At 48.4% G+C, this 16706-nt stretch overlaps 1 protein-coding gene across 1 annotated transcript in view; it reads right to left on the bottom strand.

Moving 5' to 3' along the window:
* Window positions 1-16706, bottom strand: part of Anxa11 (annexin A11) — a 47150-nt gene that overhangs the window by 15177 nt on the left and 15267 nt on the right. Inside the window, exons 2-3 of the mRNA XM_013025683.1 lie at window positions 2091-2153; window positions 379-488 (exon numbers count right to left, since the gene is read on the bottom strand). Coding sequence (XP_012881137.1) covers window positions 379-488; window positions 2091-2145 — 165 coding nt within the window. The 5' untranslated portion in view covers window positions 2146-2153. The remainder of the gene's footprint in view (window positions 1-378; window positions 489-2090; window positions 2154-16706) is intronic.

Below are 16706 nucleotides of genomic sequence, written 5' to 3'. Positions count from 1 at the left end.
AATGCACTGTTTTAAAAACGAAACAAATAAAAGCATGTTTGTTCAAGCTCCTTGCTGTATGTTCACACAGTACTAACCAGAGTAGCCATATATGTGTCACACACGTGGGCACGTGCACACGCACACACGTGGACAGTTGTACATAGCACATCTGACTTTGAGGGACTGGCCCAATGCGATCCTTTCCCCTAATTTTACAGACAGAGAAACCTAGGCCTGGAGAAAGATGGAGGGTAGGCAGCCACCTGGTGAAAACTCTGATTCACTCAGTACACTCTACACTCTCGTGAACACACAGGAAACACCTTGGAGGCAGCGGCCTTGATCCCTCTGACCATGCAGTGGGGCTCGGGGCAGCCTCAGAGGGGCTGGACTCACCATTCCTGAGTAGTCCTGGTTAAACTGCCCTGCATAGCTGGCCACATTATCCAGGCCAATGGGGGGCATGTTGGGCGGGGGGTAGGCAGCACTTCCCCAGGCACCTCCACCTGAAAGCAACATCAAATCTGTCAGCTCCTTCCATCCATCCCTGAGTTGACAGAGAAAAGGCAGAGATTCGGGTTCCGGGGGGGTGGAGTCAGGAAAGCAGCCAATCAGAGCTTCAGATCAGCATTAATACCACACAGAAACTCTAGGACAAGAGGGTCAGAGGAGAGGAGAGGAGGCCTTTGCCCATTCCAGGAAGCAAGGTGGGCTTGGCCCATGGTGGGGTACTTAAGAGGGCAGAAAGGGCTCTGTCCTCCCCTCATCTTAGAATGTGAGGACAGATGCAAGGACAGGTCACCCTCGGTGCCATGGTGAGTCTGTGACATTGATAGACAGAGATGGTGGGTAAAAGAGACACCCACTGTCATCCATAAAAGCACAGTAAAAGGCAGCTCTGACACACAGCAGGGCCAGCTATGTGTGATTGGCAGGGCTCTCAGCTACTCTAGCCTATCCCTGCAGACAGGGAGGGCAGTGGTTAATGGGGGCCCGGAATTGCTACCATGAGTACTGAGCAAGCACACCCCTGTGCAGAGCCTGGCTGGGGCCCAACGAGCACCTATGATGCTGCCACTGAGACCAACATCATGGCTGTTACTGGCCTGACGCCTGCCTGGGCAGCCTCCGATCCGCTCTGCAGCTCAGGATCTTAGCGTCAAAGAAATGGACAAAGGTTAGGGGTCTGCAGGAGTGGCTGACACAGCTCAAACTCCCTCAGACAAGATCTTTACAAAGACTCATCCCCCTTTCATCCCAAAAGCCTCATCTTCCTTCCCAAATAAGGCTTGGGACCAAACATCATTCAAGAAAATGAGAGGCCAGGCACCAGTAGCTCATGCCTATAATCCTAGCTATTCAAGAGGCTGAGATCTGAGGATCATGGTTCAAAGCCAACCCCAGGTAAGAAAGTCCATGAGACTCTCATCTCCAATTAACCACCAAAAAGCCTCAAGTAGAGCTGTAGCCCAAATGGTACAGTGCTAGCCTTGAGGAAAAACAAAATGAAACAACAACAACAACAAAAAAACCCTCAGGGAAAGTGCCCAGGCCTAAGCACAAGGCCCAGTACCGGGTCTTGAACATACATATACACTTACACACAAAATTAAAGTGAGAAGACAGGACAGGATCTCTGGGTACCCACCCAGGTGTAACTTCCTTCTCCACCACATAAGGCTCCTAACAGTGGCAGGGACATCTGATGCCTGGCATCCATCTGCCTCCTGGAAGAGGGATCTGCCTGCTGCAGCACCATGCCCCTCAGCACAGAGTGAAAGGGACAACTAGAGTGTTTGTGGGAGATGCTGCTGGAGGTTTTGGCTGCTGATGAGTAATCAGGGACAGCTCAGTGGGGGGGAGATCTTTGAAGCCACTTTGCAGCAAATAACAAGTCGTCTCAGCACAGTTGGAGGCTGTCCACTGCTGTCGCCTGATGAGGCAGGAGATCCAGTTCTAGCCTGGCCTGAGGCTTTCCAGAACCAGTGAGACCCAGTCTCTCCTGCCCCTGCCTTCACTGGGAAGGTCCTGCACTTTCTCTGGGGAGAATAAGGAGTCAGGAACTCTGGCTCCACCTCCTCCACTTTAACCTCCCCAGAGCCTCTTACCTGGAGCAGCTGGAGGGTAGCCACCAGAAGGTGGGGGATAGCCTGGGTAGCTCATGGTTAGACCTGCAAGGGAAGAAGAAGCCCACTCAGTCTCTGCCCAGAGCCCTCACAACCCAGGTTTCTGGTACCTGCTTCTTAGAAGCACAGCTCCACAATCACCCAACTGTGGGCTTGTCTTACCCCAAGCAAGCCACACTGGCCTGCATCCTATGGGCCTTCCAGCTAGGACTTCTGGACCAAGACCCACCTCTAAGGGCCCATGAGTCCCCACTAACCAGAAGCCTGTAGTTTTCCTGGGGAACCCCTCAGCCAGGCTGCACTCCACTCACTGCCAAGGACACAGCTGCATGTCTGGACCTGTTCTCTGACAGCAGCTGCCAGAGAATGCAGAGCCTCACTCCACATCTGCTTCACATCTTTCCGCGTGCTCACCATCCCTATCCAGAGGACTCTGTCTCCCAGCACCCATCTACAGACCCCTGACCAGCCACAACCATGCCCATATGGGACCTGATACCAAGCCACACGTTGCAGCCTCCAACTTCCTGTGCATCAGGTAATGGAATCTGGGTCAGGAATGAAATCACTACTCCCGGAACAAGAAGGGCCTTCAGCAGAGCCTGAGGGGTTATCTGCTGCAGGGTCTGAATTCAGACAGTTGAGGCAGCTCCCAGACAGTATGAGAGAGACTTACTTGGGAGTTTGGATGCTAAAGGAAGGAGAGGGCCTGGGACCCAGGGCAGCAGTCCCTGCTCTTACCAATCAGAGGATACTGCAATGCCCAAAGATATACCCAGGACCAAGTGAGAGTGCATGAGGAAGCCTGTGGCCTCCCCTGCTGTAGTCCCAGAGCACCCCCTTCCTCTCACACATCGCCATCCTCAGATGGCACCGGGTCTCAGAATCACCCAAGGGATTGGGAATACACTCTGAGCTCTGTGTTTTCTGGGCTTCTTGGTCAGCAGAACCAGAATTTGCATTCAGAACAAGTTCCCAGGTGATAGCACTTTGAGAACCACTCTCTAGACACCACCTCCCACAAGATTCTAGTTGTTATCCATCTCTCCCTTGAAGAACTGGGCCTGTGAATGGAGCTGAAAGACCTGGTCCTCACAGGTAGGCCCGGCGCTACATGCATGTTCATTTGTTCTGAGCAGTGGGTCCAGTGGCCTTGGAGTGAACCAGCAGAGCAACCTTGCACAGCTGTCTTTCTGAACTCCTTAGCAAGTATGACTGAGGTTCCCCCATTGGGCTGGCCAGGTAAGCTGTCAGCAGAGCCCGATAGTGGGTCTAGCCTCACCAGCCTCAAAGCCCACGAGGCAGCCTGGGGGTGTGAATGCAGGAGGAGCAGGGCAGCCTGAGCACCCACTGTCACTGGTACCTGCCTCTCTGTAAAACTACAGGCCGGACTTCAATTTCATCTGAGCCAAGGATTAAGAAGCAGCACCAAACCCCAAAGACATAGAAATAAGTTTCTAAAAGCTTGTTGATGGAACAATAACAACAACAACAAAGGAAATAACATGAGAACTAGAAAATAACCAACTGAGGGGAAAAATGTATAACAACAAAACTGATAAACACTTTGAGAAGTTGCAAAAAAAAAGAATGGAAGATTCACCTTCACCAACATGCCGAAGGATCGGATGCTCAAATGAGAAAAGACACACCCCTTGACCCAACAATTCTACTTAAGTTATTTCTGGTCACACTTAGGCTATGTGAAATGAGGAACTGGGTTTTGCTGTGGCAGAAAACCCCTCTGCAGCCAACATCTGGTAAGTACAACACAACAGCTCCCACAGTGCCGATGGAGCCCTATGGGAGTTCCTGTCATTTCCCTTTCCTGGGCTCTGCCTGACCTCCATTGCTGTTGTCAAAATTGGCCAACTCTGCATAAGAAGTGAAAAAAAAACATTATTAATCAAGATGCAAACTGTGTATATACTAACATAAAAAAGTGAGACAGCAGACACACATAACGAAGCGGAACCTGGGTCCATGCATACAAAGACCACCCTGAATGATAAGCAAGACACTGGGTGACACTGGTGGCCTCACAGAGGGAGAGAGGACCGAGTGACCTTCACTCTGGTTAGGTCTCACTCTCTTCATTTCATGTGCTCCTAATTAAAAAAAAAAAAAAACTACCTTGTAGAAAAAGCTCAATTCAAACAGGCAGGTCTGGCCACACTTGGGGCTACCCCTCCCATCTCAGGTGGTCTTGGCTGTTCTTCCAAGATTAAAATAACTCACACAGGGTCCATTCAGCTCCCAACAGTCCCACCCAGACCTGAAAGGACAGGAGACATAGGTGGGGCAGCCCACACACAGGATGGCCCTCATTGCTGGAAGGGCATTCAAGGAGCTTCCTGTCAAGAGTAGGGTTTATATCCAGGAAAGAACTCTGCCCTGGAGACCCCTGGGCTGGAGAATCCCACTGCAGAGCCTAGTCCTGAGTTGCGGGCCTCCCTTCTCCCAAAGACACCACTTCCAGTCTTCCCCCTTTCTGAAAAGAACAGGCTCACTTTTTCTCAACTATTTCCCACCTGGAATACTTTCCAGCCTATGCCCAACTCTTTTTCTCTCTCTGATCTCTTCAGAACCAAATTCCCAATGTGTAGCCTGAGGGAGAGGATCTTGTCACAGCCCCCCTTCCTCCACATCGCCTGGGAGAAGAAGCCCTATATGGATTCCTGCTAAATTTCCCCTTGGATCTAGCTTGAGACCTCTTGTGATTCTTACCAACATCAAATGCCTTAGTTCTCTCTCAGCTCTGTTCCTGAACCACTGATTTGGTTAGCATGGCATTTGTGTTCTTCTAAGTAGCTAACATAAAAAGGCCAACAGCCGGGTGTGCCAGTGGCTCATACCTATAATCCTAGTTACTCAGGAAGCTGAGACATAAGGATCGAAGTCTGAAGCCAGCCAGGGCAGGAAAGTCTGTGAGACTTTTATCTCCAACTAATCACCAAAGCTGGAAGTGGAGCTGTTGCTCTGATAACCGAGTGCTAGACTTGAGCAAAAAAGCTAAGGGATAGTTCCCAGGCCCTGAGTGTAAGCCCCTAGACCAGCCCCCTCCAAAAAATTAAAAATAAAGTCAAGAGCTTCCCCAAGGGCACTGGCCAGAGTCCCACATACAGAAATCTAGAATGCTATATTGAGACAAAATGTAAAAATATCTAAAAGAGAGCTACAGTCCCTGCCCTCAGCTATCCCAAAGCACAGTGGGGAGCCTCATCTTTGTGGGAAGCAAAGACAGCTCCAGCCAGCAGCAAATCCCAGTATGGACCACAGGTACATAGAGACCATGAAATGTCTTCTCAGTGCAGCTGTGAACCTAGAACCACGGCTACAACAAACAAACAAAAAGAAAGACTCGCCCTCCTTTTTTAAAGTGTGTGAGTGGTTCATACCTACAATTCTAGCTACTTAGGAGGTAGAGATTTGAAGATTGCAGTTTCCAGACAGGAAAACTCATAAGACTCTTATGTCTAATTAACCACCAAAATAAAAAGCCAGAAGTAGAGCTGTGGCTCAAAAGTGTTAAATGCACCAGTCTCGAGCAAAAGGCTAATAAGGGCCTTGAATTCCAGCCCCAGCACTGGCACCATAAGTAAATAAGTGAATGGTATTGGGAGAGTCAGGGCAGTGATGATGCCCAGTGCCACCTGGGAAGCATCCAGTTCCCCAGAACAACCAGACTAAGATCAGTCTCAGTTTATGAATGGTACAATGTCTATTTTAGTGTCATGGTGGTTATTTTAACATGGTCTGTATATACGTTTTTTATTTTTATTTTTTTATTTAATTGTGAAAATATCGTACAGAGGGGTTACAATTACATGGGCAAGGTAATGAGTACATTTCTTATCAAGCATTGTTGCCTCCTCCTTTGTTTCCCCTTCCCATCCCTTCCCATCTCCCCCTACCCCCCAACCCTGTATATACGATTTTTATGAGGTATGTGTTTTTGTTTTTTTTTTTACAGTAAAGGCAATATACAGAGGGGTTACAGTTACATACATGAGGCCTTAAGTACACTTCTTTTGAACAGTGTCACCCTTCCCTCATTTTTCCAGTTTTTTTCCCTCCCAACTCCCCTTCCCCCAACATAGTGTCTAGTGAGTATCACTGCTGAATTTGTTCACCCTTTGTCCCACTGTTTCTCTGTATATATGATTTCAATTTGCCTTGGATTAAAAAATTTTGAAGTATCCAGACACATTATAGGGAAATTCAATGTGATCAGAAAGACACAAAGTTCCTATATCCTCAACCTTTCCCTAAAAGCCACCAGCTAATGTACAGTCCGAGTCATGCACACGTGTGCATATGCACACACACACAGTTACAAATACATTTGTATGTATGCTCACATAGATGCATGCTCACTTATATGTGCAACCAATGTAATCATAAATGAGATTCTTTGCTTCCCAGTAGGAAGCAGGCTCTGCTGTATGGCCGGAGTAATGCTGGGATACGATGAACCACACATTTACACACTTGTGGGGCTCAGGCTTTAGCTGTGGGCCTGTACTCACTCTGGCTCAGGTCAGAAGCAGGCTGATCTGTGAACACCTACCCGGCTGGTGCTGGAGGACTGGCAGATGTGCATGAACCCCCCCACTCGAGTCAGAGAAGGGGAACAAGATTTGCAAAGAAAAAAGCACTATTGTTTTGGTTTTCCTTTCAGTCCACATTCCTATCCTAGCTGCAGTGCCTCTTGGCCCTGTTTGGGGAGAGGAAGTTGTCCTGAGCTGCTCTGGGCAGCTCATGCCACATGCCCCCTTGGGGATATCTGGGTGCTCTGGGTCACGTGGAGTGGGGAGAGGAGCAGAAGACAGGTGCGAGCAGGAGCCTGAAGTAGGACAGGAATGTGCACATGAGGCACAGCCCTACACATCTCAGCAGCAAGAGTCTCAGTGAGAGACCCAGGGCAGGCTTTCCCCTCCTCCCAAGAGACGGGGCTCTCCCCTTGCCCTGCTCTTCCTTCCTCGGGGATCTAGAAAAAGATTCCTTTGGGTACACACACACACACACACACACACACACACATGCGAGCACTCACATGCACACGCACACGCACACACACACACACACACAGTTCACACTGGATAGGATCCTGAAGACCCTCTGCTTCCCCCATCCCTCCGTGTTATAGCTAAAATACTCCCAGGCCAAGCTTGCTCAGGTCACAGACTCTCAAAGGCAGCAGCAGGAGCCAGCCTTGGATGGATCAGGTAAAGACCAATGGCCTTGGATGCCAAGGAGTAAAGGGTGTCCAGAGGCACTGATCAGCACTAACTGACACTTTTTACAACCCTTTATTACAGACATCACACACAAAAGAGAACAGAGCCATAAATCCTCAGCTTCACCAAAGGTCACCACCACAAGGCTAGTCTTGATTCAGCAGACCCCACCCTCTCCCCTGTATACTTTATGATAAAGAAATCCTCAACAGTGCATATTATTTCATCTGTAGTGGTTTTTTTGTTTTGTTTTATTGGTCGTGGGGCTTGAACTCTGGGCCTGGGCGCTGTCCCTGCGCTTTTCAGCTCAAGGCGAGCGCTCTACCGCTTCAGCCACAGTGCCACTTCCTGTTTTCCAGTAGTTTATTGGAGATAAGAGTCTCATGGACTTTCCTGCCCAGGCTGGCTTTGAACCAAGATCTTCAGATCTCAGCCTCCTGAGTAGCTAGGATTACAGGTATGAGCCGCCAGCGCCCGGTTTCATCTGTAGTTTTTCTGATCCTGTTCTCCCTCTCCCTCTCTCCCTTCCTCTCCTTGCCTCCTTCTTCCCTTGCCCCTTCCCCCCCCCCCCATCTTCTCCAGTACTGGGGATTGGACCCACGGTTTCAAACTTGTTAGGCAAGTGCCTTGCCACATATGCTTTTCCTCCAAATCCTTTTGCTTTTAGTTTGTTTTTCCTGTAAGGTCTCAGGCTTCTTTCTGGATTGGCCTTGGATCACAATCTTCTACCTCTGCTCCTAAGTAGCTAGGATCACAGGTGTGTGCCACCATGCCTGAACTTTATCTATCATCTTTCATCTCTCCAACTATTATGAAATTTAAACACACACACACACACACACACTCACCCCTAATAGTTGGATCTCCAGGATAGCACCCAGCTTCCATGCAACACAAGCGCTGGAGTGTCTCAGGAAAATGGGAGCTTGGGGTACTTGGAGGGGGCACCTATCAGCCCCAAGGATCCCGGAAACCAGCCTTCCCAAGACTTTTGCGTCCCTGGACCAGTGAGTTCTCGCTGAGTGGCACTGTCCGTCCCACATCTAGTATTTGTATTACTCAGTGTCTGGTTTAACATGTACTCCATAAACAGACTGAATGAGAGGATGAATGAAGGCCCAGAGTTCAGCCTGTATGCTGGCTGGCAGCTGACTGAACTGACACAGGCATGACATTTCATGCCCTGTCACCTCCATTTTTCCCTTTAAATTTCTTCCCTTGCTTGTTCCTAAGCCCACATAAAGATCACAATAGAGGTGTTGGGGCCTGCATGTACAGGGCAAGAATAACACGATGGGCACATTTTTAAATGCAAGGCTCTTGGCAAGGATAAGCTCCTCCAATAAGCAATTTTGCTTCTGCAGAGCACAAGCCCCTAATGGCAGCCACTGGGCCTCTGGGCACACATAAGCTAAGTCTTCCCTGCAGGCCCCAGGTCTGTTCTTGTTCACTGTAAACATGCTTACACCAGCCTCTGCCCCCAAGTCTTGCTCAGGACTGACCTGGAAACCAACCCAGGTTGCCAAGCTAAAACAGGTGGTGTGACTTGCAGCTTGATGCTGCCTGACCTTAACTCACATGCTGTAAGTTACCAGGAGCATAGTTCAAAAGAAATTAACTGGGCATGGTAGCTCATGCCTGTAATCCTAGCTACTCAGGAGACTGAGCTCTGAGGACTGTGGTTCAATGCTAGCTAGGGCAAGAAATTCCATGAGACTCTTATCTCTAATTAACTACTAAAATTTCCAGAAGTGGACCTGTTTCATCTAGCTGAGTGGGAAGTGTAAATAGAAGGATCAGAACATAATAAAGGTAAAAAGGGCTGGGGGCAAGGCCCAAGAAGTAGAATGCCTGTCTAGCAATGTAAAGCCTGAAGTTTAACTCCTAGCACTGCAAAAGAGAGAGAGGAGAGAGAAAGACAGAGATAGAGACAGGGAGACTAGCTGTCCCAGGAGTTTACAAATGTTAACAACCATACATGGTTCTGTACTGTAACCAATTCCTCTTCTCCATCAAGAAACTAACAATTCACAGTAACAAAATGAAAAGCTCTGAGAAGTCCTGTAACAAAGAAGCCTACTTAACTCTGCCCTCAAGTTACCCAAACTCACAAGGCCATCCTAATAGTCACCATTTAACCAATAATTGCTATGCACCAGGCACAGCATTAGGAAGTTGACAGAGAATTTAACTTTACAACAAGTACTATTACGAATATCCTCGTAATACCGAGGAAGCAGAGGCTACAGTAGTGAATGGCAGAGACAGGACTCAAGCCCAAGCAGTCAGACTCAAAGCCAGGTCTTTCACCACCACTTCACTCTTCACACAGGCCCACCATCCTCAGGAACATGAGCTCAAGAGTGGGTTTAGAAATGCTGATGTGAGCTGGGCACCAGGGGCTCACGCCTGTAATCCTAGCTACTCAGGAGGCTGAGATGTGAGGATCACGGTTCAAAGCCAGCCCGGGCAGGAAAGTCCATGAGACTCTTATCTCCAATTAACCCTTAGAAACCGGAAGTGGCATGGTAGCTCAAGTGGTAGAGTGCTCGCCTTGAGCTGAAGAGCGCAGGGGTAGTGCCCAAGTCCAGAGTTCAAGCCCCACAACTGACAAAAAAAAAAATGCTGATGTGCTGCAACAGAATGGATCTGGAATCAGAACACACCTGGTAAGTACATCCAATTGTCAAGGGTGTGACCCTGTCCATCCCTAAGACAGTGCAGGGAAGCCAGCCGGGTTTCACCCACCTCTGCTTGTTATTACAACTGTGTGGTCTTGGCAGGTTACTTTACTCTTTGGGCCTTAAATTTCCCACATCTGTGAAATGAAAGTAGTAACAGTTGAATAGCAAGATTATTCTCATTGTTTTATTTAAGCTCTCACTGTTTGGGCTTCCACAATACAAAAATGCAAATAGAATGGGGGATCCCAGGACATTTGATAATGCTCAGGATGAGAACTGTGGGGAGGAAAAAGGCAGGTGTGAAGCTGAGAAGAAGAGTGAAAGGTAGAAGACAGGAAGAGTGATGCTATGTCTGATTCTAGAAGTCCCCTAAAGGCCCATGTGTCAAGGCTGTGTCCCAAACTCTGCGCTAGTGGGAGGCAGTGGAAACTTTAAGAGGTAGGACCTACTGGGAGGTCTTAGGTTACTGAGGTTGATGACCAGAAGGAGATATTGGGACCTTGGCCCCTCCTCTTTCGCTGTCTGGCTGCCAGGAGATGAACAGTGGCCCCTTGACTCACTTCCTGACATGATATGCTACCTTCTAAAGCAACAGGACCAATAGATTACAGACAGAGTCTCTGGAACTGTGAGCCAAAAGGAGCCTTTGCTTCCAAGTTAATTGATTTCAGGTGTTTTGTTACAGTAATAGAAAGCTAATATAATGGAGTACACTGGTCTTAGGCATGTTCGATTTTCAAACATTCCAATAACGAAAGCACCAACAGAAGATTGTCTGTGTTTTCTTTTTATTTCCTCAATGTATGAGTGTCTCTGTCAAGTTCCAGGCGCAGGGGCCCAGTAGAGGCAGGAGAAACACCTCTGAAAGGCTTTTGGGAAAGGTAGGCTTCTGAAGGAAGGAAGCACCAGAGCAGAGAAGGTTCCACTTCTCCTGGACACTCAGCCTTGAACTCAGTTCTGCCCAGCCAAAGACCAAACTATATTCTCTCCTCTCACCAGCAAATCACACCATCGGATAACTCTTTCCTCCAGCAAGCAAGCCCTGTCACTCCAAACACACAAAACAGGCACCCAGAGCACCAGAACTCCATGCCAACCTCAAGTCAGACTTCTAGGGCTGGAAGAAGGCAAGCACAAATCTGGAGTCAGTCAGTGTTGGGCTGCCATTCAGAATAGGGTTTGGACATGACGTGTCCCCCCAAAATGCTGAATATATGAAAGATGCCCCCAGCTGGTGGCACTATTTTGAGAGGTTCTGGAACCTTAGAAGATGATATACTGCTGGAGAAATTAGGTCACTGGAAGAGGTGGTCCTTGGAGATCTGTTACCCTTAGCCACTTCCTGTCACCTTCTGCCCCACTTCCTGTCTGCCATGATGTCAACTGCTCTATTCTGCCCATGCTCCCACAGCCATGATGTCCAAATTACCAGACACTGAACTCTCCTCCTAAACCATGAGCCAAAAGAAATCCTTTCTCCTTTAAGTTGTTTCCGTCAGGTATTTCTTCACAGTAACATAAAAGTAGCTAATTCTGAAAAACGGCCCAACTAAGATTTTTATGGCAGGCAATAAGCAGTGGCAGAAAATGACCCCTACCCAAACCTAACTCTATGGTGTGATCAGAAATGCTGGAGATTAAGGATCTGTGCCCTCTCCCCAACCCCCAGTCACATCTGTGGAATGTTAAACCCTGGTATGGTAGGATCAGGAGCCGGAACTGGGGCCTCTCGAAGGAGATTAGGTATCAAGGGTAGTGTGGAAGGGTAGAATGGAATTAGTGCCCAGCGAAATCACTATGTGGGAATTCAGTGAGGAGATGCCATGAACAGACCCCAAAAGCAGCCCCTCACCACACACTGAGCCTTCTTACACCTTGATCTTGGATTTCTAGCCTCTACAACTGTAAGCAATACATTTCTGTTGTTTAAACCACTCCAGCCTATGGTCATCTGTTATAGCAGCCTGAACAGACTGAGACACAACCTAGACCAACACATACACACATACACACACACACACACACACACACACACACAGATGGTAATGGAGCACAAGTCCCACAAGTGTCCCAGCCCTCCATAGCTGTCAAATCTCTCCACCTGAGACAGGAGGGAATGAGACCTGGTAAGGCAACCCAGAAATATGGTATTTAGAAACATATAAATACCCTCTTTGCTTCAAAGTGAGACAACAGAATGCATTCCTTCCTGAGAGATGCATTTCTCACTCCAAGAATTACCACTTGTCTGACAGGATAATATGCCTTCCTGAGAAAAATGCTTCCCCAAAACTTAAGCAACCTCCTACCAAAATGCAGATAACAAAGTGTCTTCCTTATCTCAGGGATAAGGATCTGTTTTATGGCAGGATGCATTCCTACCTGGAAGAAATGCCCCATAAACATCCAGAAACTCAGAAAGTAAGATCAGAAGTGATAAAAGCAAAGATAAACACCTAGCTTTGCATAACTTTGAAGCCAGATCCCCTCTGCCTCTACCATATAAATACCCCTAACAGCCAAGGAGCTGATGTGTCTCTCTCTCATCTCCCTTTGAGAGCATCCATACTCTGTTAAGAGTGTGCCTCTGCCCCTTCTGTTTGTCTGTCTGCTTTTTGTCTGCTTGCTTACTTACTCCACCAAGTTTTCTTACCATCATGACTTGTTCAGAAATTCTTATTCTATGATCAGAGTCAAGGGTCCTAAGTGAAGAGTCCCTGCTTCTAAAGGGACTCCACTAACCCTCACCCGTGTCCGGTGACATACCCACGGCACACTACACATCCCAACCCAGTTGCTCTCAGGTCCTCCAGGCCTCAGGGAGGCCCCACACCCCCAAGCCCTGCAGCAGTCCATTACTGTCTGAACAACACAGTCCTTCAAATGTCAGGCTTGGAAGGGATTATGGGGAGCTTCTCCAGAGCCCTCACCCATCTGGTGAGAGGCAGAGGCTGAGCAGCTATCTCAGGCCACACGACCTACGCAGCCCAAATGCTGGCTCATACATGATATGTCTAAGCCAGGTTCTCTGTAGGCCTACCTACCACTTCCACTCACTTCCCCATACTCAAACCACTCTCCATCTTTGCAAAGCCTTGTCTTCTCTGTCAGAAACCACCAAAGTCACAGGACAGTCACAAGAGCTTTCCTCATTCTGCAGCCCACACACGTTGATATCATCGTCCAACCCTGCTGCTGGGCAGCCAGGGTGATGCACAGGCTTTGGAATCCAGTAACAAGGATTACAGTTCTAGCTCTATCGCTACTGTTCACTGTGTGAACTTGGGTGTTAGGTCTCCCTACCTGAGTCTGTGTGCGAATCTGCACAAAGACTCCCCTCCCTCCATTTTCTATGCAAGACCCCACATACCCTACTCTAGAAATCTCAGACCAACACCTGTGTTGCCCAGGTGGCTGGCACACCTGGGAGCAGTTACCTCCCTTTCCCTGAGGTCACATCCCGGACAGCCCCAGTCATGCCTCCTTCAGGCTGTGGGAGATTCTCAGACTCTGGAGTCACATCTGCATCTGTCACGTCCATACCTTCTCTCCATCCCCTCCCACTTAACCCCAACCCCACAAGATGTTGGCCCTTTTTCTGTGTACCATATGCAGGGCCAGCAGTTTGGAATAAACGTTTCTTTTTCTGCCTAAAGACTGTGTGGTAGCTTCCTTTCAACAGACCTAACCAAAAATATCCATGTACAAATATCCATGTACAAAGCTATCCACCATGTTGCTTGTTAGCAAAGCAAGTACTTATGCTAGTAATCTGCACTTGTTCCCTAAGAAGCATTAGCCTGGGAGCCTAACCTTGCCACTTGCTGAACATTCCTCCCAGGACACCTGAATGTCTGTGAACCTTCAGGCTCTCTGTAGAGACATGACTTGCCCCGCTTAGATTAAGCAGAGGACTGAATGCAGTCTCTGCAAAGTACAGGACAGTTACCTTCACTCCCACCTCCCTAGGGGCCAGGGAGGACAAGCTCAGACACATGGGCATGAAGGAATAAAGGATCACTGAGAGGCATGTGCACATCTGCCAGGTGACAAAACACAGTGGTGGGAGACCTGGAGCAGCCATGAAGGTGACAGGGCCCCCAGGATGATGTTAGTCTGGAGAAAAAGTCCAAGGCAGGGCCCTTTTAAGTCTGAGACTAGGCCACCACTAGGTACCTTGGTTGGATCCTCCCAAAATAGCCCAGATGGCCTACACCCCACCCCTAGAACCTGAGAATGCTACCCGCATGGATAAGAGACTGTCCAGATACAAGGGAGGGGACACCGGCCTAGATCATCCAGATAAACCCAGTTGTGAAAGTCCTGAAAGCAGAGACTCCCGACTAGGACAAAGATGTGAAGGATGAGACAGAGCATGAGGACAGATTCCTATAGAGGAAGGGCCACAGACAGGACCAGGAATGGCCACTGTAGCTGGAAAGCAGGTTGAAGCATATGTTCCTGGAGCCCCCAGAGAGGTTGCAACCCTGCCAACAACTTGAATAGAGCACCACAAGGCTAGACAGAGATAAAACTGGAAACCAGCTACGGTTCAATCCAGAACTAACTTCTGGTCCAGCAGTCCTACCAGTGGGCCACACAGAGGGAAGTTGAGAACAGATGTTGGCACCCCCATATTCATGGCAGCACCTGCCACTACAGTCCTCGGTAGAGGTGACCCAGTGCTCACACACGGGTAGTGGACAAGGAAATTGTGGCCTGCCCACACCATGGACTATTATTCAGGAAGGAAATGCAAGGACTAGGATTGTAGCTTGGTGGTAGAGCATTTGCCTAACATATGCAAGGCACTAGGTTCCATTCAAAGAACATGAAAATTGAAGGGAAAAAAAGGGGGCTGGTTGGAGACATGGCCCACCTGATAGCGAGCTAGCCAATGAGGGAGTATCAGGTACTGAGTTCAAGTCTGGGTCTCAAACCAAAAAAAAAAAAAAAGAAGGAATAAAATTCAGACATAAGCACAGCATAGTTGAACATTAAGTGCATTATGCTAAGTTTTAAAAAGCTAGCCACAAAAGGACAGACACTGTTGATTCCATCTCTCTAAGATTTAGAGAAGAAAGGGGAATGTTGCTATCAGAGGTTGGGCACAGGAGATGAAGAGTCTGTGTGAAATGGGGCCCTGTGCCGTGATGAAACTGTGAGACTTGTGACGGTGATGGTCGGTCGCAGAGGAGTGTGAATGCACTTAGTGCTACTGAACAACACACCTCAAAGTAAGGTGGCAAATTTTATGTCATGTATATTTTACATGGGAACTGGGTGCTGGTGGCTCACACCTGTAATCCTAGCTATTCAGAAGGTTGAGATCTGAGGATCATGATTCAAAAATCAGCCTGGTCAGGAAAGTCTGTGAGATTCTTATCTCCAAGTAACCAGCCCCCCAAAAACAAACAAAAACAAAAAACCCAGAAACTGAAATGTAGCTCAAGCGGTACAGCACCACCCTTGAGTGAAAAAGCTAAGAGAGAAAATAAGGCCCTTGAGTTCAAGCTCCTGTACTGGCATTAATGGGGATAAAATGTTCAATGAGTTTAAGCCAAAGTTTGGAATAATTAATTAGAACAGGAGCAGAAAACAATCTAGCAGTGGCCATGTCTTCTCTTTCCCCTCTAGATCCTTCCACTGAGATCTCTGCCTTGTGGACAAACTGACATAGCTCAGCCAAGTCTCCTTTGACAAGAAAAGCATTAAACCAAGATCATAAAAAAAGAAGAAAAAAAACTTTCAACAATAAAAGAGGGACCAGGTGTTTGCTCTTTGGGCGTGCCCAGAGATAAAAGCTCATCAAACAACTGGTTCACCAGCACTGTAGGTCACCATGAGTCACCACAGTGATAATGGGACTCCAGGGTGGGTTGTGTGTGTCCAGGCCACACTCCCAGGCAGTGATGCAAATGGATCCAAGGAGGGAGCGATGAGTAAGTGAGCAGGGCAGGGCAGTTACTCTGCATGGGACAATCAAAGGTGGCCCCTCAGGGGTGACTCAGGTCACTCCCAGCCAGCACTGCGTACAAAGGACAAGCGGGGAGAGAGAAGTGACATGCCGTGGTGACACAAAAGACCCGAAAAGGCGAGTTCTGAACCTCCCACAACCCACACCAGAGCTCATGGTACAAAGGGCATGGCAGTGGCTCAGAGCATCAAGGGAAGCAGAGCCACTTCCCAGGACATTTCTTTTGGTTCCTCTATCCACCACTGTGGCTGACAGTTCTAGCATGGCTCACTGCTTAGGACATCAGCACAAGTGAAGAGAAACTGAGGGCAGAAGAGGCCTCTTGGCCTTAAACCCTGGCCTCCCCCAGCCCAGCTTCTCATCAGCTCTTCCTGTAAACAGCAAAACACCACAGAACACCTGAGGACAGCTTCCCACAACAAAGGGAGACACAAGCAGGACACCTGTGGCTCACGCCTGTAATCCTAGCTACTCAGGAGGCTGAGATGTGAGGCCCCTGATTTGAAGCCAACTTAGGCTTCTGTCTCTGAGATTCTTATCTCCAATTAACCAGCAAAAAGCTAGACTGGAGCTATAGCTCAAGTTGTGGAATGGACCCTGAGATGGGGCCCCAGCTGGTATGATTCCATTTTGAGCTTTGCCTTTGTTTTAGGGATTTTAGACTTGATGGGCCTAGTTCCCAGAATGAAAAAAATGC

Source organism: Dipodomys ordii, unplaced genomic scaffold, assembly GCF_000151885.1.
Source record: "Dipodomys ordii isolate 6190 unplaced genomic scaffold, Dord_2.0 Scaffold86, whole genome shotgun sequence".
Taxonomy (NCBI): domain Eukaryota; kingdom Metazoa; phylum Chordata; class Mammalia; order Rodentia; family Heteromyidae; genus Dipodomys; species Dipodomys ordii.
The sequence above is the reverse complement of the archived record's forward strand: the minus strand, read 5'-3'. Positions and strand labels throughout refer to the sequence as shown.